The 26,495-nt window shown below is 37.5% G+C and overlaps 1 protein-coding gene across 4 annotated transcripts in view; it reads left to right on the top strand.

Annotated features, from left to right (window-relative positions):
- Positions 1-26,140, top strand: part of FILIP1L (filamin A interacting protein 1 like) — a 189,339-nt gene extending 163,199 nt beyond the window's left edge. For 3 of the 4 annotated variants that reach the window (XM_082278567.1, XM_082278568.1, XM_082278570.1), the window contains 3 exons: positions 6,670-9,406; positions 22,276-22,460; positions 23,752-26,140. In XM_082278567.1, coding sequence (XP_082134693.1) covers positions 6,670-9,406; positions 22,276-22,460; positions 23,752-23,842 — 3,013 coding nt within the window. In that variant the 3' untranslated portion in view covers positions 23,843-26,140. The remainder of the gene's footprint in view (positions 1-6,669; positions 9,407-22,275; positions 22,461-23,751) is intronic. The other variant, XM_082278569.1, reaches the window with a different exon arrangement.
- The last annotated feature ends 355 nt before the right edge of the window (positions 26,141-26,495 follow it).

The raw sequence follows: 26,495 nt of genomic DNA, 5'->3' as shown, positions 1-26,495 counted from the left end.
TATAATTTGCTGGCTGATGTAAATTTGAAGAGTTCCAAATTCTGGTGTTCCATCTGAAATTACTGGCTTTATTTCTGATTTTACACACAGTGTGGTGGGAGACACTGAGAGAGATAGGGGAGGAAGGGGAAGGTGGTGAATATGCACTATGGTAACATAAAAAAAAAAATCCTGAGTTACTAACTAACAAAACCCAAGTGCTATTCCCATGAGCTGGTTACCTTATTGAGGTATTTAGATTCAGAACAGAAGAGAATTAAGTCATGCTGCATTCACAATCATATGGCATTGAAATGCCAACAGTAATAGATACCTTCAAAGAATACCTGAAATAGCTGTTAAATCTAGAAAGAGGGAAGAAGAAAGCAGAGGGCATCTCAAAAGCGGTGATACATCAGAGTCCAGCTCACAATTCATTGTGCCATGTTTTCTAATAAGCTGAACGCTGGGACTCAGAGTTTTTAAGGCTAACTTCAAGTAAAGCTCATTAATACTGTGATCTTCTCAGGTTCGTGTTAATGTAAAATTTAAAAGGATAAGCAGTCAAGTCAAAAAACAAACTAAATCAAAAACCTGCCAACAATTTAATAGGACAGCATCTTCACTCCCACCTGAAAATCCCACTCCCACCTCCCTATCATAATCTCAGGCTCTGCAGATGGCTGCCATTATAAGATTAGAAATGAACATCAGAATTAGTAATTACCACATTGACATTCAAATCTTTACTGCCACAGAAAGCATTAATGCTTTTTACACAAGACTGATGTTTTGATAGGTGACTTCCAAGAACATCTAGATACAGAAGGAATGTAATTCAAGATAGAAAATTTTTTTCTTAAACTGACATTTCATAATAAAACTGAATTTTAGTGCTGAAGCAAAATTACTCAAACTGGAAGTTAATCCAGTCTTAAATCTTAAATTGCCCAATATAAATTTGCTAAAAGTTTCTCACACCATTTACTGTCACCAAATTTACGCAGGATTTCATAACATTTATGAGTGCAAATATCCCTATAATCACCAGTAAGAATTTTCATCGGCTTAGTAGTTGTGAAATCATGGTCACAAACCTTAGTGTTCCAGAAGAATTGATTTTTAACAGCATATACTATCTGCGTATGTTTACTCAGCATCACAGCTAAATACATCTGGTTATCCATGTGAAATTTTGCCCGTTAACCCAGAACTGGCAATACCATTCATCTTCTATGACTTTTATTAAGACCTGTAAAGCAAGTCAGCATTTCAAGCATCAGATAAAACTGTAATTACTTTGTGACAGTCTATGGAGTAATAAGAACTCACACCCCTCTCATTAAAAGTCCTCATTTTATAAAATAAATTTCCTTATTGGGAAATTTGCCTTACACAGTCTCTTGCAGTTGAGACACCCTTTGTGGAGGTTTGCATCCTAGCATAAACTAATTCTTTGAAATTTACAGATGTAAATTAATGTAATAGAAAACAAATTTTAAAATAAGTATTCACATTCTGTTGGGAAGTGCTGACTGATTCAGATAAAGCCAGCAGATTACACAACAGCTATGGTATGCTGTTGCTGCTGTAATTTCAAAGGCTTTTGACTTTCTTTATGACAGGGGAAAAAGAAGCATTAATAAAGATAATAGAGAGCCATAAAAAAAGCTTTTTTTATATGTCTTCATAAAAACTGCACATCAATAAATAGAACTGTAGGCAAAGGAAAAGAAAAAGTTTTAAAAATGCATAGCCACCCCAAGACCAGAAATACTTTAACAAACCCAAATTTTGTTTCAATGAACTGTGGAAGGCACAGACGGGCTTTCTTACAAAAATAAATATTTAATTGCATTGGTGTCAAAAAATTACAACAACTTGTAAGATTTACCAGAAATGATGAAGCATGTTTCCTCTCTTATTAAAGGCCAGACCATGTCTTATTGCTAACTGGGAAGAGTGCCTCAAAGGAAGAGGCATGACTTCATCCACATTTAAAAGCTTTCAGCTTAAAGCTTTTATTTGCTTTGTACCAGGGAAATTCAAGCATATGTCCAAAAGCTTTGGAAGCAAGTCTCCCTTGTGTAATAATCTGTAGAACCTCTTGTAAGCCACGTCCTTCATCTGTGGAAGGGTGAAGAGCATGACCTTGTTAAAAATATATATCTTCATGATTAAAAAGAAAAAATCATGGAAATTAAAAACCACAATCATTTCTGCAGAATGGTCTGATACAGATATTGACAATATATACATTAAAAACTCCACAGCACTTAAGTGAGAGGAGGACAAAAGCTGAGCTTTACAAGCCATCATCTATTTCACTTGCATCCTTAGAAGACAGCCTTTTCTAAAGTTACCACTACACCATTGCTTAAACAAACAAACAAACAAACATCATTTTTATTCTTATTATTCAAAGAATAATGATTCATTCCAGAACAAAATAAAAAAAATTAAAGTACAAGAGTCTTGCAGTCTCAGTCTCCCATACTTTCGTTGGTTTCTGTGGAACTCAAAGAAAAAGTTGCCCCCTTAGAATCCTGTAAAAACATAAAATAGACAATATCCATGTAAGAGAGGTCACCCCAGGAACATGGAAAGTCCCTCTTAAAGACAAAATGTTATGACATGACACCAGGACAGTGAACTGTTATGGGAGTCCCCACATCTGGTAGAGAATACAGTCATGTTGCCAAATATAATGTAGTGTAGCTGAAGCTATATGCACTTGGAAAAAATGAGGAAAACAAGACAACACAATTGAATGCACGGCGTTAATACCAAGAAACTGTAGCCTGCATACTGAGGGAAACAGCTACCATGAACAGAGGAAAGCTGAGAAATACAGTTTCTTCCAGGAAATAAAGGAGCAATTAACTGGTATTGCAAATAAGTACAATTTTAAGCCACAATAAAGCAATAACTTATAACAGAAGCTCCCAAGAAAAAGTAATAAGACACTGCCCTGACTCTGTTTAACTACCTATCAGTCATGTTCATAAAAACAATTTCCAATGTCTGTTTTTGCTGGCTGCAATTCAGAAAGGGTTGTTGTAGTCCTGTGAAGTCAACTGCTTAAAGTTGTGTGAAAGCTTTGTCTAAATGATACACCTACCTTTGCCTAATACAAAATTACATGATCATGAAATTCAGCTGGCAACGAAAAGAATAAAAATATTTTATTGGATAGGGGAGCATCTGTTCTTTTTTTAAAATTATTATTTATTTAAGCTAACTTTTTTGACCTTTGCATATTTTCAGTGAAATTGCTCTGTCAAATACTCCGGGTACTGTTCTTCAGGCAGACAATATTTTGGATGAAGTTAACACAAAGTATGTTTACCCTGTCACTAAAGTCACTAAGTGCTATTATCAGTTAAAGCACTTCTTCAATTAAGCCAGCTGACTTCTTAATTCGAATAAAATACATAACCAAGCATTGACCTGCAGAAGTCAGGTTCCGAAAAAAAAGCTGACCAAAATTAAGCTAATTAATTTAAATTAATTAGCAAACAAATAAATAACACCAAAACCCCCAAACATTTTAGGGTTCTCTTCCATTCCTAACTGCCTATGTGCAGACATAGTCACTGTGACCTACTGAACCATGGAACAGGAACTCAGCAGCCAAGGAAAATCTGCAAATATTAACAGACTCCCAGCTGACTTCTTACAATATCAATTTTTACTCTATCCAACAAATCACCATCTATTCAGCACTGTTAAGGGTATTTTCTATATAGGAATATACAACTAAGCATACAGTTATGAAAAGCATGTGAAAAAACATAATGACATGGTATCAAAAAATATACCATGCTTAATACGTCCCTTTTTTCTTTCTGGAAACACATTAAAAACACAGTAAAATCCTTTAACTCCCACTTGCTGTGCTATGCTCTTAACTTCAGTCAAGTGATTTTGTAGAAATATTTTTAAAAAACAAAATAGTTCTCAGTCATTACAAAAATTTGCTTGTGAGTCTGTCAATCTTAAAACTGTGTTTTATCTTTTGAATGAAGGAATCATTTCTAATTACACAAAGTCTTTTGGCATGACCAAAGAAACAGACTCTCTTGAAAATCCTTATACAACAATCCAAGTACCAGTAAAATAGGGACTTTTGTTCAAATAGCCCATGCAACACAGACTTGATCAGACTTGACTTGATTGCCAACTTATTTTATTTATTATTTATGCACTATTATCTTACTTGCATCACAAAATATTTATACAGCATCTCTGTGAAAATTGCAATTGTTTGTTACTATTTGGCCTAAGAGCTTCTTTCCAAAGCAACTTAAGGGGCGTGAGTTGCTGGATCATTACAGTTTCACTTGGCCAGAGAGATATCAACTAGCTAACATGGAAGTGTTGGGTAAGACACTGATTACCTAAGGTATTAATGACCACAGCTAAATTTGCCTTACAAAAATAAATTACGGTGAAGAAAGCTAAAATAAATCAAATGCTAGTAAGTCTAAGTAACTATATTAATATGTCTTAACTTCATGAACACACAAAAACCTGAGTTCATTCCAAATGAAATTGTTAGTTGTGCTCCTGTTATGGTTTTATAGCTATGGCAACGGTAAATCATCAATTGAACTTCACTACTAAAGCATTTAGAGACAAGGGTGGGGAGGGAAAAAAGATTTTTACACTAAAAAGAATTAGAACTGAAAGTAGCACTGAAAAGTGGACAAAAGTTTATATACCATGAACACAGTAAAAAGCTGCCTTTGAGATGGTAGAGTCCTCCCCCCATTTATTTGTTCTGTCAACCAGCAGCATTCCTTCAAACTCATTTCACAAACCTCTCCCCCTCCATTTTCTACATTTTCATATCTGTTTTCCCCATCATGTTAATTGACTGTTGTAAACAATTTGTGACTGCTTCAAGTCTTTGATCTTTATGGCTACTTCCCATTCTGTTAATTTTTCATACAAAGCATTTCATTACATTCAACATAGTGCAACTTAGGCAGTAAAATAGAAACAGTAGGAACTATGAAGATGTTATAAGAAAATTTTATTTTCATGGATTTCTATACAACATCATCATTAAATCAGACGAGTCTGGTGGACAGTTGAGAATGGCAAGGACTTTCTCTCGCTGTGCTGGAAACTACAATGCTTCCAAAGGGGATGCTGCTGAGGCAGCCTACTGCCCAGGAATATGCCTTCAGTCAGTCAACAGCTAATTAAAAGCTGTGCAAAGGAGGCTGTTATCTAAACTCTTCCTGAACTAAATGGAAGGCTGCAACAGGAACTTGTCAGTGGGAAGCTGTAAAGACTCATCACTTGGACAAGGGCATCACAATAGTGACCATAGACAAATGTGGAACAGGAATCCTAAGTTTCAGCAGCAACTTCCAGACAGTTGTCATCATATTTCAGAGGGGGAAAAAAATAAAGTTTAATGGGTGCTTAAACAGCCATTTTCTACATGTACAGCCTTGATAACCAAGTCATTTCCTTCATATGATCTACACAACTGAGTCTGTACCATGCATATGAACAACATACAAATTCTAATATTTTAGTACTTCAACCTAGGCTTTTCAGATTTGTTTAATACCAGGATATACTTATCTTGGCTGTAGGAAAAATGTAATTGAAAGGAGGCATATGTGCTGGCCAAGCCTAATCATACTTTAGACCAACTCTACAAGCATCTCCTTGGACAAAGAAAAGTCTCAAAAGAACCTAAGAAGTTATTTGGAGGTTTGTTAGGATCTTACATAAACAAACACACAGCCTTATCCCAAGTCTCTTGCAAATTAAGTATGTTGCATCCCAATAAAGACTGAATATTAACATCAATTTGTAAAACTAATTTTGGAAAATCATCATGAAAACCTTCAAGAATCATGTAAAAGCAGCGTTGCACTTAGGCACATCTGCTAACCCAGGCCTAACACATGTTAAGACATTTGGGCTTTGTTAAGTTCAAAAGGCACAACCTGAATATGTGTTTATCTGCTGACTGCATTTTTGTGTGTGTGTGTGTGTGTTTGATACCAAGTCACAAGGCCTGCACTTTCACTAAGGACAGACTTACCTAATTTTGCTCTGATGTGCTGCTTAGGAATTCACATTAGGCAGCCTGACTAACTGTCCATTGTGGCTACATGTCCTTCACATACTCAAATGTCCTTAAGGTTTGATCGTAAAATATCAGGATGGTTTATAAATAAAAAAGTTAGGAGATTTATGATGCTGTAAATTACATCTGCCCTTGGGGGCTGCACTGACCTAATTTCTCAAGCATTATAATTATCACATTTCTTAAAAGAAAAAAAGTCCAACACACACAAAAAGCCAAACAAAGCTTGCATGCACATACCTAGCCTCAGCAAAGAGCTGAAAGACATGCAGCTCCAGTGCAGAATACCAAAATAGTTTTGTTGCACTGATCCCTGTCAAAAATTGAAAATGTAATCAAAGATGCACAATAACTGAAGTTGCTAAGTCTAAATGATCATACTGAATTGTTCATTACAAAGAACTTCTGAATAGAAAGTAAGGCCAGTGGGCACTTTCAAATGATGCTGTAAGGAGAGGTCTGCTTGTAGTTACAAGTGAATGTTCATGGACATCTGGCAGAAATGTCATATTTCAAGTGTGTTTTTAAATGCCCACTAAAATGGCTACAAAATACAATATTATTTCCTCCCACAGATTGAAAAAGCTTCTTGAACAAGAAACAGTGTATCAGGCAAAAAAAGAAAAGGAAAACAACAAGAAAATAGCTAAACTGAAAGAAGAATTAACTAAACTGAAATCCTTTGCTTTAATGGTGGTGGATGAACAGCAAAGACTCACTGAGCAGTTGAATCAGCAAAGTAAAAAAATTCAAGAATTAACCACTTCTACAGAACAAGCACACGAAAAGCTGACTTTTGCTGAAGCAAAAATTCAAGAAGAGAAACAGAGATCCAGCAGGCTGGAAGCTGAACTTCACACCCAGAGCAGTAAGATTTCCCAAGACCAAGAAGCAATGATGGCCAAACTAACCAATGAAGACAGTCAGAATCGCCAGCTCCGGCTAAAATTAACTGCTCTCAGCCGACAAATCGATGAGCTGGAAGAGACCAACAAATCTTTACAAAAAGCCGAAGAAGAACTGCAAGACCTAAGGGACAAGATAAATAAGGGAGAGTGTGGGAACGCCACTCTTATGACTGAAGTAGAAGAACTACGGAAACGACTGCTGGAGATGGAAGGAAAAGATGAAGAGCTCATAAAAATGGAAGACCAGTGCAGAGAACTTAATAGAAAGTTAGAAAAAGAAGCATCACAGAGCAAGAACCTTAAAGGGGAAGTTGATAAACTTAATAAAAGAATTATGGAGCTGGAGAAACTGGAAGATGCTTTCAACAAGAGTAAACAGGAATGTTACTCCCTGAAATGCAACCTAGAAAGAGAAAAAATGTTAACAAAGCAGTTGTCCCATGAGCTGGATGGTTTAAAAGCTAGAGTTGGTGAGCTTGAAGCAATTGAAAGCAAGTTAGAAAAAACTGAGTTTACACTTAAAGAAGATTTAACAAAGCTGAAGAGTCTAACAGTTATGCTTGTGGATGAAAGAAAAACTATGGGTGAAAAAATAAAGCAAACAGAAGAAAAGCTGCAAGCTGTGACTTCTCAGCTCCAGGTGGAGCAAAATAAAGTGATGTCGGTTACAGAAAAGCTGAGGGAGGAGAGTAAAAAGGCACTGAAATCGAAATCTGATGCAGAGGAAAAAATGTCCAGTGTTACGAAAGAAAGAGATGAACTGAAAAACAAACTCAAAGCAGAAGAGGAGAAAGGAAGTGATCTTGTTTCCAAAGTGAATATTCTAAGTAAAAGACTTCAGTCTCTGGAAGATGTTGAAAAAGAATTTCTTAAAAATAAACGTAAGGAGAGTACTAAATCTAGCACCTCCTTGCAGCAGGAAAACAACATAATCAAAGAGCTTTCCCAAGAAGTTGAGAGGCTTAAGCAGAAGCTCAAAGAAATGAAGTCCATAGAAGATGATCTTATGAGAACTGAAGATGAATTTGAGTCTCTAGAACGAAAATATGTCAGTGAACGGGACAGAGCCAAGCTCCTATCAGAGGAGCTGGAGGCTGTGAAAATGGAATTGGCAAGGTATAAATTAACAGAAAAGGCAGAGTCCAATCAGGAGCAGCGCCTTTTTAAGAAACTCAAAGAAGAGGAAGCTAAATCGAGTCATCTTTCCAGAGAAGTAGATGCACTGAAAGAGAAAGTTCATGAATATGTGGCAACAGAAGACCTAATCTGTCACCTGCGAGGTGATCACACAGTTTTACAGAAGAAACTCCTCCAGCAAGAAAACAAAAACAGGGAGTTAGCAAGAGAAATGGAAAGCCTCACGAAAGAACTGGAGAGGTACAGATCCTTCAGCAGGAACGTCAGGCCCGGTCTCAATGGAAAGAAAATTTCAGATGTGCCAGTTTTTTCTAAAGAAATCCAAACAGATCCCGCAGACAATGAGCCACCCGATTACAAAACCCTCATGCCTTTAGAGCGAACAGTCACCAATGGGCAGCTCTATGAAGACAGTGACAATGAGGAGGAACAAACACTGTCTTTCAAAAGCAACTCATCCACCGCAAATGCCGCAAACAAAAAATTATGGATTCCTTGGATGAAGTCCAAAGAGAGCCATCCTCAAAATGGAAAGATACACACAAAGCAAAATGGAAAGTGTGCACAGACTGGAGATCTAGTGCTAAGCCATACACCTGGCCAGCCCCTTCACATAAAAGTGACTCCAGACCATGGACAGAACACAGCAACCCTTGAAATAACCAGTCCTACCACTGAAAGCTCTCACTCCTACACAAGCACAGCAGTTATACCCAACTGTGGCACTCCAAAGCAAAGAATAACCATTATTCAAAATGCCTCCTTAACACCTGTAAAATCAAAAGCAGGAGAAGGTTACATGACCCCAGAGCATGTAATTTCTCCTATTACTATGACTACTTTTGCAAGATCTCAAACTCCTGAATCGTGTGGTTCTTTAACTCCTGAAAGAACGATGTCCCCTTTAGCTTTACCTGGCTCAAGCTCTCAGGAACAAACTCTCTCCTCGGAGCCTTTGGAAATGGGAGCCAAGCATGCTGTTTTTAGAGTATCCCCAGACAGGCAGTCATCATGGCAGTTTCAGAGATCTAACAGTACAGGATCGAGTGTAATAACTACTGAGGATAACAAAATCCACATTCATTTAGGAAGTCCTTATGTCCAAGCTCTCACCAATTCCAAGCCCATCAGCCCTTGTAATGCAGTGCAAGACAACAGAACTCCAGCACTAGCCAATGGCCTACCTACTAAGCCCACCAATAAAATCACCAGCAGTATTACTATCACACCAACAGCCACTCCTCTTCCACGGCAATCACAAATTACAGTAAGTAATGTCTATAACTGACCCCCATCCATGCTGACACCCTTACCAGCAACCCATCCTGTTTTTCATCCCAGCAAGAATTATTTGGAACAGCCTCTTTACTTTGGGAAAGATCTGTGCATGAACTATACAACAGCATATGGAACTAACGTTAAGTTTTGCCTGCTTAGTGTTATCAAGTGTGCACTTACTGTATATCTTCTCATTGAAATACAGTTATGTAAAATATTTAGTCTTGCACTTGTATAAATGCATCTTTATGTATTGCCATTTTCAAAATAACTCACATTACTTTTGACTGCAACTTGCCTTGGTAAAATATTTTAACATTACAAAAAAACAGTAAATAATTGATTATTTTCATCATTGCTTGCTGAATATTTTTTGTTTGTTATGTGTGGTTTGTATTTTTCTGCATGTATGGTAGAATTTGAATTAAGCCATAATACTGCCTGCTAATTTCAGATAAGACTTGATTCATTATCTTCCCTGCTATTTCCCAATTCCTTCTAGCCCTCTCATTTCAGGTAATTATCAGTACATCACACACAAAATATTATGTATTGTATAAAACTGTTTGGCTAAAACTCTTTTTAAACCTTCCTGCAAACTTTGCTTGTAAGTGAACCGAGTTCACAAGCTTGTATCACAAAGTAATTCTCCCCAAACAAGGGGTTTTTTCCAATACAACAGAAAAACTGCAATCATTTAGGTACGCTCTAAAACAATAAACAGCAACATTTAAATTTCTAAACAATAATTCAGGAGACCAGATTTACATACAATACTCAAATTTTGTCTAAGCTCCTAGCCATCAGTTTGACAAACAGTATACATCACACAGGTACACTGAGGAAGAAACAAGATTACCAAACTATGGCATACCTTCATGTTTTTCACTTCATAGACAGAGAAAGCTTGGCAGCAGCATTAAGCAGCATTACTAGACCAAGTCTCCACACATGTAGGCCTCTGGGTCTGGGATAAATAGGAGTGCCATACAGAATGGACAAAGCAGGTTAAGGTATTTCAGTGACAATTACAGTGTTTGTGCCTAGGAAAAGGACAGAAATGTAACCGATTCTGTCCTTTACACATGTGCCAAGCAGTCAATTTTAATTTCCCAGAAAATACTGCTGGTGGTGGAGCAGCTTCACATACAATGTAAATCAGTCCAGAAGATCTGGAATGCACTTTTAAAGTTCTCTTTTTCGCAAAAGCTGTACACTCCAAATCTAAATTGTAACAACTGTTCTTATTCTAAAAAGTAAAATGCCCATAAATTTAATGCTTTTGGGGGTGATATTATTTAAAAAAAAAATTTTAAACGGCAACCTCCTTATCAACAAGGAAGTTTGCAAGTAAGCAGAAAGTCCCTACCCACTAAACCCTTATCTTTATTCTGCCTATATTCCCTAGAGAAAAAAAATATTTCTGCAGTATAACTTAGCAACAGATTCAGCAAAGAACTTTGGCCCATGATCTCACATAACAAGGGGACTTCTATCATTTTAAGTCCTTTTGACTGACAGGAAACTAAATGTTTATAACTGTAGATAATAACTGCTTTTAGAACAGTTTCTACTGAAAAGCAAAGTCCACCACCCATATACACTTTTTCTCAGTAAACAATGGGAAGAAAAAATATTAAATTATATAATATGTGTGATTGAAATGGATATTAACATATGTATTACAATTGGGCAATGGCAAATTCAAAAAGAGAAGTTGTATGTGGACCTTCACAACCCCAATTTATGTAACCTGAAGTTACTAGGCTTCATAAAAGGTCCTTCTTCCTTGTTTTGGGTCACTCTATCTCCATGGCTGCACAAGCGAGCTCTAAGACCTGGGTCAGAAGGAGTACATAGACTTATTCTGCAAAGCAAACTTTGACTCACACCAACTTGAGCAAAAGTTACTGATGAAGACAGCAGCCAGCACTCAGGCAAGACAAGATGATAAAAATTTTAGAGTGTGCTAATTATACAAACAAGTTACATAATTACATTCAGGTTGCACATTTTTAACTGCAGGGCTCAGTCAAAATCAAAAATCAATCATTCTCTGCACTTCTGCTCTTTGGGATACTGCATATCCTGCTGAGCCATACCTAAGATCTCTGCAGGAACACATTACAAGCATGGCACTGAATAACTGTGTCTGAAGTACCGACTTGCCAGCATACTAACAGACACCAAATTCTCCAAAAATTAAAGGATTAACATGTGTCCTCCAGAGGCACTAATATTTTCTTCAGTTAGACTGAAAAAGCTTGTAGAAAAAAAAAATTTAGATCTACCTTCAAAAATACACAGAAGTGTGTTGATTATTAACCACCTGGCTATCTATTATAATATCTTATAAATGAAAAGCACAAATGAGGACACAGCAATAATCACACACAGTCCTTTGGACAATTACCAAGCTATTACAAATAAGGACATCCAGTCTTTAAAGCTAAGATTGGAATACAAAACCTACATGACAGTTCAAACCATTTATAAGTATAATCCCTGTCTTAAACTCATAATGATTTATCAGTAACTGTCTAATTAACAAAAGACAAAGGAAGCAGCCACTCATGACCATTAACTCCTAAGTAAGGAGCACCAGCATTGCCTGGAAATGAAATTGCTACATTTCCAAAAACCACACCTTGATTAAGGGATTCTTACATTCCCCTACTGATGAAGCAACATCTGTGTAGATTTAACTGACGTCACAGCAAAATTTTTGTCAGTCATTCCAACAGATAAAAAAAATCAAATAATTATTTTTGCCTGAAAGTAAGATTTGCACAATGAAAGAGGTTCATTCTGTTTGAATTCCCAAGATCAATTTCAAAGCTGAGAAAATAAACACCTGCATGTATTTGCTGAGAGCTGAAACTTAATTGTTTAAACAGAAAGTTAGCTGTAATTTTATCATAAAATAGCAAATAGAAAGCATAGCTTAAGGAATCAAATTATCGATTTACAAATTAACCCTGAATTGTTCAGATCACCATTCCATATTTCAGAGTACTTCCACTTTGCTGAGTGGGAATATCCACCTACTTCCTTGGCAGACAATAAGAAAACAGAAGGGCAAGGAGAAATTTAAATAACTTATCTGCACATCAATTCAAGCACTCTGAACAAAAACATCAAGCATAATATTAAAATTCAACAAGTAAGGCAGCTTTTCTAGGAACTTCAACTACTCTAAGTGGTAAGTATTGCTGTTAATTTGGAGGCTGAGAAACTTTTGCTTTCAGCAGTTGCTCAAAAGCCTAAAGTCTGACAGGTATGTAATGATTCATTTAAATGTTACAAGGAAATAAGGTCACATAGTAAGAAGCATATATCAGAGGGATTAAACTGTGAAAGACAGCGTAAAAACAGTTTTCAGCAGATCATAATATCAACCCTTCTCTTTTCCGAACCTCTTGACAAGCATCTCCTCTAAGGTTTAAAAATCTACCTTTTCCCCTTTATGTTTAGTTCCCAGCAAAAGAAAGGGAGAATTAACTGATTAAAAAATGACAGCAGTTACCATCTCACTTCCCTTCATCTTTTTGGGTTTATTTCAGTGAATGATCAATGGACACAAGCAAGGGCAGCACAAACACTTTGGTGCTCAGCATTTTTAAGCCATTCTCTTTATGTGATTAAATATCTCGGAAGAAATACTTGCAATTTTTGTCCTTACAGGGAGGATGGATGAGGGGAGGGAGGGAAAAGGAGGAAAAGCAAAATGAAGAGAATACAAAGTGATAATGGGCATCTGAGACCAAAGTACCCATCCATCAACTATGAGGTAGTATTGCAAGTTATTTAAAGACCTCCTGCAAGTCACTAATTAAGAACTAGAAAAAACAAAAATTACAGGAGGAGACTGCTAATCTTCCTCATCCGAAGCAGTGTCTGGGGACAGAATGTAAGGCTGTAATAAGAAAAAGGTCTGTATGTAAGCATTTCATGCAAGGCTTAGGAAGGCATGCTCCCCACACTAGGGAAAAAATAATCAGGAGCAGAATTGTACAGCTCTATTTTCTCAACAAGATTCAATGGATGCTGCAGGGTTAGGTGATGGAAATGGAGTAACCATCTGCAGGATGACTTTGTCCCTAGGAAACAGATATTGAGACAGGCAAAACAAAAACTGACAACTGCCTAATCTCCAGGCTTAAGCAAAGACTACCAAAACATTATGTTACCAAGAAACAGAAGGGAGAAAGATCTTATGGTTCAAATACAGCACAAGTGGGTGTATAAAAATGCTTTAAAATTAACACCAAGTACTGTAAGTGGGAAATTGCTCAAAAAAAGAGACAAATCATAAAAACTTAAGCGGCATGAAGCGTTTTCACAGATCTGCAGCCAGTGCCCCAAGATGAAGCTGAATTCTCTCTGTGCTGTAGCTAGCACATTAGCCAGTGACTCACCATACTGTGGGCATCCAGAAAGCTTCAAATACCAGAGTTGCCAACCAAATGTAATTCTCTTCTGACCACAAAGCAAAGTACTCTTGAGAAGCACTTTTTGTGCACAAGTGGAAAGACCTCTTTAAATCAACATCTCTTCATTTGCCATGCAGTGGTCTGACATCACAGGGTCTTCAAACAGGGATGGGCCAAAGAAGCTCCCTCCCCATTTTTGCCCCTACCACAACCCAAATTACAAAATATTGCCCTTTCAGTTGTGCTGCCACCACTGTTCCAGAACGCAGCCCTGTGAACCAGGTCAAGAAACTAACCTGAATTTAAAAAAACAAAAGCAAAACCACAAACAAAAAGCCATGCTCCACAAATCCTCTTTTCGAAAAACCAAAACAAAAACCAAACAAACAACCTCAACAAAACAGGATCCATTTCACAGCTCAGCTTTATAAAAGAGCTACATCAGCATAACTGAACGGACAAGCAAAAAGGAAAAAGGAGCATTTTATAGTGCAAACACTGCCAAAGTCCTGGTCCCATCACCTTTGATGCTACCGCTATTGTCTGAAGAGATACAATCTAGCATACAAATACATCACAAAGCACTTCAAATATACAACAAGCATTCATCAGTCCCATTAACATAATTCTGGATTTCTTCTGGGAGAGAATTGACTTGTGCAAAATCCAAGCAAGGCAGCTTCTAACGTGATTAGTATCTGTATTTTCTTATCCTTGATTGTCTCATATGCAAGCCACTATAGGTCATTTTATCCTGAAGAAACATCAACCTTAGCTGGATAAAAGGTAGAGAGCCTTTTATTTTAATTATCATTTTATATATATTAGGAAAAAATATATATATATTGAAAATAGGACTCTGATTAACACACCTTTTAATGTGGCCTTCCAAGAGGAAAACAGCCTGCTCACAGACAGAAAAAAGCCACGACGGTAAAAGCTAGAGGGTCTTTTTTCTTCTCCATGCAGAACCTCTGTAAACCTTTCCACCATATAAATTAACTAACACAGGGAAAACATACTCAAAGCTTTCAAACAGACAACATTGATAATGAAGACATTTTCACATTAAAAGGTGTGTGTGGGTATAAGTGCAGCTTCAAACACCTTTAGAAACTGCCATAGAAATACGCAAACATCAATATCCCTACCTGCCCCCAACCTGTACAGAATGATACCCCACTGCCAAGAATCTAACTCAACAAATGCCAGTGCAGCTTTAAACCAAGTGGGCTGCTGGTCTGACCCAGGTTGTATTCTCTCTAACAGCACTGACACTTCAGCGCCTGCAGGAACATCTAAGTGCTGGCACTCCCCTCTGCGGGACACAACTGCTATTGCAGCGTGTGTAGTATTCTAAGAAGGCCACACACTTCTGTCCCTAGGCACCCCCAAGTGCCCTAACAAGGTGCCTGAGACCCCTTCGACTTTTAAGGGGCAAAGGGAAGATTAACAGCAAACAACTGTTCACTCCAGCTGCATGATGATGCTGATGAACCAGCCCCAGGTAACCTCGTCCTACGGGAGTTAACCCACAACATAACCTTACCCCTCCCTACATCTTGTCAATTATCTACTAGAAATGAGTCTTTAAGTCATCAAAAGTTTAAAATACTATCATCACACTTCCCAGCAAAGGCATGTCCTAAGAAAAGTAAGGCACATAACAGAATTTTAGAAACTAAAAATACAACTTCGGCCTCCAACCCTTCTTTTCCCCACAACCAGAAAGTAGATTTAAACTTGGCATTCAGGATATAAGACCACAGTGACACATTTAAGTACATTAGTGCAAATTGTGTCACATATATAGAAATAATTTCTAATATTAATACAGATTTTTCTGTCAAATATGCCGTATTATTGAAATCAAGAGCACTGTAATGGGGCAAATATCAGCAGAAGAGTAGAAGATGCAGAAAACAGAGCTTAAAAAGGATCTCAGGACATTTCTGAGCCTATTCCCTCACTATAACTTGACTTAAAACCTTCCAAATGAAAACCTGGTTCATATGGTTCTAAAAAACTTCTGCAGTGACAACTTCACAGTTACCCAGGAATATGTAACAGGGCTGAAATACCCTTGTATTAAGAATCTTGCTAATTTCTAAACTAAATCTACGTTGCTGAAATTGTACTCCAGTATTCTCTTTCCTATCTCCCCCACTGGACTTTGAAAATTATTTTCTCTCCAACACATACTAGAAGACAATTATTACATCTCTTCTCAGTTTTGTACTCTCCAGATTAAACAAACCTAATTGCTCTTCCACTTAATAGCTCAAGTACTATGACTCTAGAGATTACTGGAGAGTCATTTTCCCTCTGCTGAGCTGTTTATAGTGGTGTGACAATGCAGTGAGCCAAGCCAGACACCAGCCTGGCTGAGGTCTCACCAGTGTTAGTAAGAGTAAGGATTTTACACTGCTCCTGCTCACACATCTCAGTATAGTGACACACACAGGTGTGTTGCATAAAAGGGAATTCAGAGCAACTGAGACTTCTCACTTTGGATTCCTAGAAAACAAATGCCAAGACCTAGTGAAAGAAAAGAAAAGAAAACGAAGTATCTGAATGCTCTGTGCAGTTGAGGATGCCTAACCAGAAATTTCAGCCAAAACTGTCTGGCTTGGAGACCAAAGGGAATATTCAAGTTTATCACTTAATCTTAACTCGTTCTCACTTGCAGACCTGGCTCTCATTCTGACTGCATTCAATCATCCAGGAACAAACTTAAGTCTGGCAAGAGGCACGCTTATGCACATACATACATGGGCTTCTGCGTAAAGGATCTTCAGCGCCATCCCCTGGCCACTTTCACTAAAGCTGCAAATGATACTCAAATTTCTTAAACTAAAAATTTAAGCAGTGAGAAAGAAACTTTATCTAAAGTTATTTCGCCTAGATCAAATGCTACGATGATGTAGAAGGACAAATAAGAAAACTTACAGCATAAGTACTACATGCTCCTCCCTATTTAAATGAATAAAGTTCAAACAGGAAGCAAAGCACACGTCATACTTCCAGAAGGAAAAAGAAAGGATTAGGACCAAAAGCAGGAGAACTACTTCAACAGCACAGAAACAGAAATATTTTCTCTCCGTGACACTTCCACACACACTTGCCTTACCCCAATCCCCAGAAAGCAAGCATTGCATTGTGTTAAAAGCTCGCCCATATAAATAAGCCACCTCTGTCCCTATGGGAGAGAAAAGAGGTGGGTATGGAATATATATCCTGATATTTCAGAGCATGCTTTCTCTGTTGTCTTTCTGAAATTAGAAGGGGCATTTTGACACTAATGTGTGAAAACTTCTCAATTATCACCTGTGCCAGTGTTTGTCCCCATCCCTGAAGTATCCACTGTCATTTGCTAAGAGACAACAAACGTAGTCCCTGTGTAGAGTTCTCACTCTAACACCCTTTCTTCTGCCAATTCCTATCACAGGCAATTAATGTCTGCTCCAGAAGTTACTTTAAAAATGAAGTTAAAATGCAGCTTTCTTGATTCTTAGATCATAGCTTGCCTTGAAAATTAGCTTTAATTGTTTATTTCTCCAATTAAGCACTACTGACAAAAACTTGGCTATTTTCCAAGTTTAATGCCTTGAACCAATATGGTGCTGTTGTACTTAGAGACAGATGTAGCACATAATCTTCTAATTTAAAATATGCGGCCAGTTTAATGTTTTTGGGGTTAGTTGTCATTGCTGTTGCAGTAATTATTTGCTGATGCTTACGTAGACTCATCAAGTAAAGGAAAACTGCATAACTACTCAGATAGGTCACTCCTGGGCAACATTTTGTTTCTGGGGGTGTTTCAAGAGCATTAATGGGAATTCACAAGGGATCTCCAGAACATGAAAGGCAGCTCAGCTTGCTTTTTGAAGAATAAACATATTTTTTCTCTTCTCTGACTTCGAAAGATAGCAGATATAAAAAGTGGCCTACAGACAGCAACTCAAGGAGACATAACTAAACAGCAATGATGAACACAACGCCAGCCAATTCAGAACACAAATGAGAATTCAAAAAAGAACGAGGGAGACTAAAAATATTCATCTTGAAGAAGATGAACTGGTAGAAAGGATGCATACACTTGAAGAGAAGTAATTCACGGTGTGCACACAGATTTCCCATACTTAGTTAAAAATCAAATTGAAAAGGCCCACCAAAATCTATATATTAGGGGTTTTTAGTCATTCAGGTCTGTCTGAAAACCAAACCAGACATCCCAAGATACAAGCCTGCTATAGCCAGTGTATCTGCTTACATGCCTCTACACTAAGCAGTAGGGAAGGACCTAGGAGTATTACACAAGGATTTTCAGTACACATACAACTGAACCAATGCAAAATTTTATATATAGTTACTCCCAAGTCCTTTCCAGACAATTCCCACATAATGCCATTCCTTCTTTAAGGGTACATCTTACAGCAGCTTAAGCACTGATCCAGTCAACTGACCCAAAATGTTCTGTTTACAACTCTTACCTGAGATTCACAATTTTGAGTGTAAGTTCTAGAAAATAAACAAAGTTTAGTCCTTGATCTAGCTACGCATGTAACTGAATTCCAAAGTGTCAATAAATGTTTTCTGTAAATTTAAGTTATTCAGTCTTTCCTCTCCAGAATTTATATCAGGAATGATGAAAACCACCAATTTTTAAGTGCTGTATGGGGAGGAAGAGAACTAGATGGGCAGTTGGTGAAATCCTTGCCTTCATCATTGGTACAGTCATTGTTAGATTGGTACAATCATTGAAGAGCAAGTTTAGTTGTCCTGGCAGAGAAACTTAACACTGATATAGTTTATTTGCATAGAAAAAAAAGCCCCATAATACAGCTGTTATCCTTAATTTTGAGCCTAGGCCAGGAGCTAGAGCAATTCAGTTATTGTGGCAACAATCAAACATGACACAAGTTAAAGAGAGCAATACAAACTCTGTACGCAGATCCAACCTTGACAAGTCCACCAGTTATAATGCAGCTCTAGGCACTGAATGATAAAAATGTAGATGTATTCAATATTGTTATTCAGAACTGCAAAATACAGCATCTTTTTGAATCACAAAAACAAATTTGACTGAAATGAAATCTGATGGTTCAGAAGGCCACATTTTCAATGGTGGTTTTAATGAACTAGAAACTGATGCAAACTATAGGCCAGAGCACAGGGATATTTCAACACCTAACTTTTCACTGATTCAATAAAACCTTAGAGCCTGAATACCAGTCAGATGCACAAAACCTGTAAAAATCTGGGCCTACGAATTCTTCCTGAAGTACTAACGTGGCTGGTCAATCAACTCCAGACATTTGTAACCTAAGGAAGCTCTGAACTGGAACACTTTCCAAAAAAACCCCAAACCAAACAACCAAACACAACTCTTAGAGATACAATCTCACTTTAGCACGCATGATTTTACATAAATATTTTTATCTATTCACCTCAAAATACTTAGCAAATGATGGCTAATCTAATTCTTTTTATAGTTGGGAAACTGACACATTTTCTATCATCTCTACAATTATATCAGATAGCAGCACTGCCAGTAATAGCCCACCCAAACATTTTATTCTCAATACTGTGCCTCATCTACCAGGCCATACCACATGGTCAGAGGCAAACTCTTCCAACTCAGTACTGATGGAAAGCCACAGAGCAGTAACACAATTATCCTCTCCAACATCAATTCCTTTCTTAACACAGCCTGTCTAGTAATTGAAGCAAAATGCTTTTTGGTTTGGGGGCAAAGGGGAGATTCTTTTTTTTTTTTCCTTTCCTACTAACATTAGGAATGCTAAAATTCCAGACTATCATGAAAATGCATGTTAATTTTGTTTATGCAGCATTTAACAAAGAACTTCAGTCAAGTTTAAGTGAAAATACTGGGGTGCAGTGCAAAAGGAGAACTTCGCTGCCACCCAGAGGTAAAATCTTGAAGGGACACAAGGAAAGAAAAACGCATCTTTTTCCTTACTCAGTTTCAAAGCCAAACTCTTTCCTTTCTCAAGGCATTAAAAAAAAAAAAAAAAAAAAAAAAAAAAAAAAAAAAAAAAGCACTACAAATCGAAACACGCTGATTTTAAAAATTAAAACATGAAAGAAGTTTTAGACACTCAGACTACATATCTCATCTTTGGTAGTGACCAGTGTTAAATGCCTATGAATGTTAAGTACCAGGCACAGAGAGTAGAAAATCGAGTCTGGCAGCCTGCAACTTATGGCTATCCACAGCTGGAATCTCCACACATCTTTGTGTTTAGCAGTCCTTGATGGATGCCCTGAATCAGCATTAATTCTCTCGAAACCAAGTTATATCATCACCTCAAAAACAGCCTGTCCCAAAGAGTTTCACAGCTCATTGACAAGGAAAAACACTTTTCACATACCTTCAATCCACCTCGTGGATGACCTCCCAAGCATGCTAGAGAATTGCCCTATTCACTGTAATGCTACTACACTTCTGTTGTTTATTTTTCTCACCACAGTCTATTTTCCAATCTTGAACAGGTTTAGTGTATGTTATCAATCCTCACTCAGAAGACATTTCATAATTGATAGTCTTTGCCACCTTTTCTGCATTTTGGCATGCCCTTTATTGAGCTGTTTGGACAAAACCCTGTAAAACATTCACAATGTAGGTATGGTTTTGATTCACACACTAAAAAATGATGGGGTTTTTCTTGTACTCTTTTCCTAGCAATTCCTAACTTGTCTGTTACCTTTTTGACAACTGCCAGTTGCTGAGCAATGAGGACAATTTACAGGGATTCCAAGATCTATGTTCTTAGTGACAATAAATGTCACTACTGTATGTGAACTAGTTTTCCCTAAATATATTATTTTTCAATTGTTAACACTGAACTGGCACGCATTTTTACTCAGTAACATGAATTACTGTCAGCTCTTGCTTCTACTACTCTCCCTGTTATACCACATACAATTATTATCATTTCAGTAGTCTTCCTATGCAGTTTATGAATATGTTGAGTATCAGAGGTGTCTGAGAGGTTCAGATGCTATCTCCACTATACTATTAAAAACTAGCTCACTGCTCTGCTACCTATCCACTCGCCACTAATTAACCTTGAGAATTTTCCTTGTTTTTCCACAGTGTCCACACAAGATCTGACCTCATGAGATTCTTTTGTTAGAGACCACTGTCAATTTTTTTTTTAAACCACAATATAGAATGGTCATATCTATAATAGTAAGTTAAAAACTTACCTAGATCTTTCCCTCCCACATGGGTCTCATCATTAAACAAACCACACTGTTCTAGGAGATTGTTACTATTTTATCTCTTTGTTATCATACTTCAATTAAGCCCAGGTTGATTTTTTTTCCTTACTCATGATCCAGTAAGCACATCTGTGACATGCAAACTTTCCCCAAATTCCTCTGCACTGAGCACATGCAATGATCTGATGCTGGCTCAGCTTTATTCTATTGAAAACCCCCGTTACACACAATTATCTACAGGTATATGGCAAGCTTTTGATTTGTATTATTTTTATTTTTTTAGTCAGCCCAGGCAGACCATTACAGCCACTAGGAAGTTTTCTCAAAACCCATTTCGATCTAGCTCGTTCTTATTCATACTTAAGTCATCAGAATTCCAACACTGTTTTTTATTGTCCTCATTTGAACACGATTTCGATTTTATGTTTAAAAAAAAAAAAAATTAAGTGATGTTCTTTTACCCTTAGCTTGACTGAAAAAGGTATATAAAAATGCTTGTGATTCAAAAAGGTTTTCTGATGAGTAGTGGATGTTCAATCCTTGTTTCAGATAACGGTATCTTTCAAACAAGCTTCTTGCCTTTATAGTTCTTCCCCCCTTTTCAGTGCACATAATAACATTTTCTGGTATATTTACTTCTTTTGCAATTAAATATGACTATGATGCATTCTGGAGGGAGGGTTGTCTCACAAATACATTAATTTTGTGTACACTGGTCACTGTCAAAGAATGATCTCTCACAGTAAAGTATGAGCTGGGTATTGCCTGCTACTCAGGACTGAATCAAGATTTGCTTCTGCATGTGGAAGTTCTCTGATTATTCACCCAGAGAACTCACACAGTTCAAGACTTTGCACTGCATCACTCAGCTCGTGGAAGTTCTCTGATTATTCACCCAGAGAACTCACACAGTTCAAGACTTTGCACTGCATCACTCAGCTCCTAGGGCTGATACTTAGTCAGCTGACAGACAGGAAACCCCTCTTATTGATACTCTGAGTTTCAATCCATTGAGATTCTGTGATATTCACCAATCAAATAGGTAAGTTAAATACAAAGCTTCTGCCTTATTACCAATGAGATAGAGGAAGTTCAGACAAACAGTCCCAACAGCAGTGCAAACCACCATTTGTTTCTCCTCTCTAAAGCATGATTTATCTTCTTGGTTTATTTCCAGATTACCAATACGTTCCGTCGTTCAATTCCAACTCGGATCCCCAAACCAAAGCCTGCAAGCACAACCAAAGCACCTGTCAGAATTCCTGCTGGACATCTCAACAAACCACTCCAAGACAGCCCTTCTGGAAAGATACGCATTATAAGGACCGTGTCTAAAGCCTGCCTTCAAGGTGGAGGGAGAAGGTAAATAATTTTCTGTGATCTATGACATTAAAATGGATTTAATCTGAATCTCAGCAGCAGTTGTTTCCACTGGGGAAAAATCGGAAACCATCCACATGGTCAGCACATCAACGGGCACCAATCACAGGACATCAGGAGACAGCCAAATTCTTAGGAGCCAAAGTTAACTGTATGTCTGCAGGGACCACGCTCTGCCCCATTTTTTCTGGTGCAATTCCAGGTTTTGGTGCTCACAGTACAGGAGCACAAGACACAAATAAATTTCTACTGTAAGTTCAGTTTTGACATGCTCTACAAATAACAATAGTAAGATTGTCTCAGTAGATTTATAAAAACATGATCACATGAAGAGAGGTTGCAGAAGGTTTTGTGTTTTCAAAGTTGTTTTTTGCAATTAAAGTGTCTCAGTATGGATATCCTAAGTTCAGCATTAAAGGTGAAACGAAGAGAGGCATGGGGAAATCTGCTCTTGTATAACATATTGAACTAAAGAGAAATGCAGAGCTCCTTGCTGTGCCAAGCATCACTTTAAAAGATGATGTGAAGATAAGCAACTCCCTCCTCGAGGAGTTAACTAGTGTGATTATCTCCACTCCAATTCACACAGGTGTTATATTAGGAAAACAGATGTGAGAATCGAGATGGATATTGTTTAAATCAGCTATATCAACTTCCACCATTTGCACTACAGTATTTAGACTTCAGTTCACTTAAACAGTATTTCAGAACTGATCAAAATTAGTATCAAGCTTAAGAGTAAGTTGTGGCTTACACAGAAGTGCAATTTTATTCTTGCATTCCTCCACAATTTTGCCCTTCCTTTCAACTGCTCACATTCACTTAAAAATATGTAACTGGATTCATTGCTCCTAGGGAAGGTTTTTTTCTTAACTGAACTCTTTGCACAAGAAGTTCTAGTTCATCCATGAGAGAATTTGCCTTTTTGCTTTTCTTAAAGAATAACTTCTTCAAAAGACTTAAAATTCAATGTTTCCTTTCAGCCAACACACGCCCAAAAAAACCTCAAACCAAAAACACAAAAAAAACCATTAGAAAAGGCTCCATGCTCGTTGTTTCCAGTATTCTGAAAAACAGCAATTGTTGCTCTGCAAGAAAATTTCTCACAGTTCTATAGAATGTTAAGAAACACTAACAAAATACTACTACTACTGCAAGGAACCCCCACACCAGAATCCTGTAATACCAACTAACACAAGTTACTGTTTTAAAATATAAAAATTAATTTCTTTCTCTGGTATTAATGTCTCCCTCATTCTTCTTCCCCTAACAGAGTGCATTCCAACAGTCTAAATGGCTCAACTGATAATATGTGGGAAAACTCCTTACACATAGGTGTTTCTTTAAGAACTGCCAAATCCTAATTCCTAACTAAAGCAAAAGCTGGTGGTGATCACAGTGCCATAGCCAGAACTGCAATCTTTTTGCTGAAGCAAGGAGAGAGTCTGATGCATTCAGTTACCCGATTTTTCCCTTTTATTTCACAGCTAAAAATTTAACCTAACCACTGAGACAGTACAACACGTTAGTACTGCTGTGTGACTGTTTTTGCAAACCCACAAGAAACCTATGCCTTCCTCAACAGCTTCACAAGAAATTCTCTAGAAGTACTCAAAAAAAGTTTTAAAAGATCAGTCTACTGAAAAATTAGCTCAGCTGTGTCCCACAAGACACACCCGTGTTAATATGCAGACATTAAAGAATGACTTTTCCATAGTAAAAAGGAAAAGCTTCCAGTTTTATTCACTAAATCTGCAGCTGTCAAGTTCTGAGACTCCATATCATGTATGCTTAGATCCAAATACAGCTCACAGAAGCACACCACTGCAACTTGCAGAGTGAACGTATACAGATGTGAAGAAACACAGATTTGAAAAAGCAGCTGTCAACTCAGCATGCTTATCAGAAAGATCTTCAACTACTGACCAGGGTCCATCACAAGGGACAGCAACTCATTGATGAGCCAAAAAAAAAAAAGCTACAAACCTCGTCATACAGAGTCCAGCAACAGATCTCAGCTCTGAAGAAGCAGCAGTGCTCCCTCACACTGAATGCACGACATCGAAGAGTCTGCTTCTCAACAGCTGCAAATCACACACTACAAATTAACGTTAACTGGCACCCTTCAGTACACACAGAGAAAAGAGAACCTCTGGCAAAAGAAATCAATTCCTACAATAGCATCCTTTGCCTTAGAGCCCACAAAGGATCCCACAAGCACTGCCAAATCATCCTCCATGGTCCCGTATTATACTTCTTATCTGTTTGTGCTGCTGACATACAAGAGTTTTGCTCCTGTCTCACAATGACACAATTAATTCCTACCTATGAGGGGCAGGGCCCACATAGACTCCTACTTAGGGATCTAAAACTGACGAATGGGGATACTACACTCCTATGGGATTAAGGGCAATACAGAAAAAGCATGGAGAATGAAAGACAAGGAGTGGTAACACAAAAGGAGGAAACTGGAAGAATTTCTCTAAAACAGAAGTCCATCCCTCTCCCTCAAACTGACTGGGAGATGTGGCACACTGGCTACAGGCAAGATCCAGACATTCACAGCGCTGTGAGAATTGCTCCTTTCTGTTCACGGAGAGAAGAGGAAAAAGTTGGTGTCCTTCACCAGTACGAAATAAACTCCTCTGAATTCCTTATCCTTTCCTTTTAATTCTGAATGCAATATAAAAATCACATAAAAGACTGGACAAAGTTGTGACACAATCTGGAAAAAAGGGAGGTAAGGAAGTCCTGCAGTTGCATGACGTGGAACATGTGTAACACTAAACTACGCTGCTAAGTAGAGAATAATCCCTAACCACTCCCTCCACAAATCTCATCTCAAAGGTTTGCTGAAGACGTTATTGGGCAAGATTCTTTAGTTTTTGTCATAGTTTTACCTTTGACAAGGTAAAAAGATGGGTAATCCCTTTAGCATTTTCTTCCTTGGATTTTTTTGGCTTTTTCTACGCCTATAGATCACTTGCAGCAGGGTAAACATTCATGTCTCAAGGTGAGAGTAACTACCTTTAATCTTTAATATGGACTCTAAAATAATGACTTCCAATGATGTGGCCAGAAGCAAATTTAGAATTCCTTACATATCCATACACCAGGATATATACTTATATATATTTTGTGTTTTCATACTTTTCAGGTGTTCCACCTGAAAGATGTTCATACTCTTTTAAAAGTAGCCTTTTCTAACTACAAAGTTTCTCAAATCTAAAATACTTTTGAGACCTGAGTTACGATGAATATTCTGTAGGTCAGAACTTATTCTAGGTTAAAGGATCTGGCAAAAGATCAGTATTTTAAAAGTACATTTTGAATTCTGCTTTGCACCTAGAGTTATGGCAGAGATGCTATTTTTAAATAGGTCAGCAAAAGAGGTTCGATAGTATTTTTTTTAACAAAACTTGATGTTTCACAGAAATAAAATTGACCAAGTCTGTCAAAGGTGCTCACTAATGTGCAATTATTTTCTTGTATTGCTGCCTACATCATACATTGTGAACCCTGATATCCTCTTTTATGCCAACTGATTTTAAAGCATTTTACAGCATCAATAAGATGCTGTACAAATTAACCTTTGATTTTACCTGTTTTACGTGAAAAATAGCTACTCAAAATAAAAGTAACAGATGTTTTATGTTTACAAACAGCTTGTGTCAACTCCATCCAACAAAAAGAACCTGCCAACAAGTTTTCAAAGGTGGGCTACAGACAGCAGAGTACATGGTTTGCACAACACTCACCTGTAAGCACTACTTGTAACACACTCAAAGAATGTTCTTGGAGTAAAGTGTACAGGATTGGGTTAGACACCTCCAGAGGTTATTTTCCACCTGAATTATTTTAAAATACAATTGTGAAAATCCCAAGGAGTTTTTTGTAAATGGAAAAGTTGTCGTTAACAATCGCACCTCAAAGTCAGATGGCTCATCCATCATGTCAAAAGTTTATAATCAAAGTCCTGCTCTGTATCCTATTTCTAAAGGAAAGCCGCAAACATTG

This window comes from Coloeus monedula, assembly GCF_965178545.1.
Source record: "Coloeus monedula genome assembly, chromosome: 3".
Taxonomy (NCBI): Eukaryota; Metazoa; Chordata; class Aves; order Passeriformes; family Corvidae; genus Coloeus; species Coloeus monedula.
Note: the sequence above shows the minus strand (reverse complement) of the source record. Positions and strands in the feature narration are given on the sequence as shown.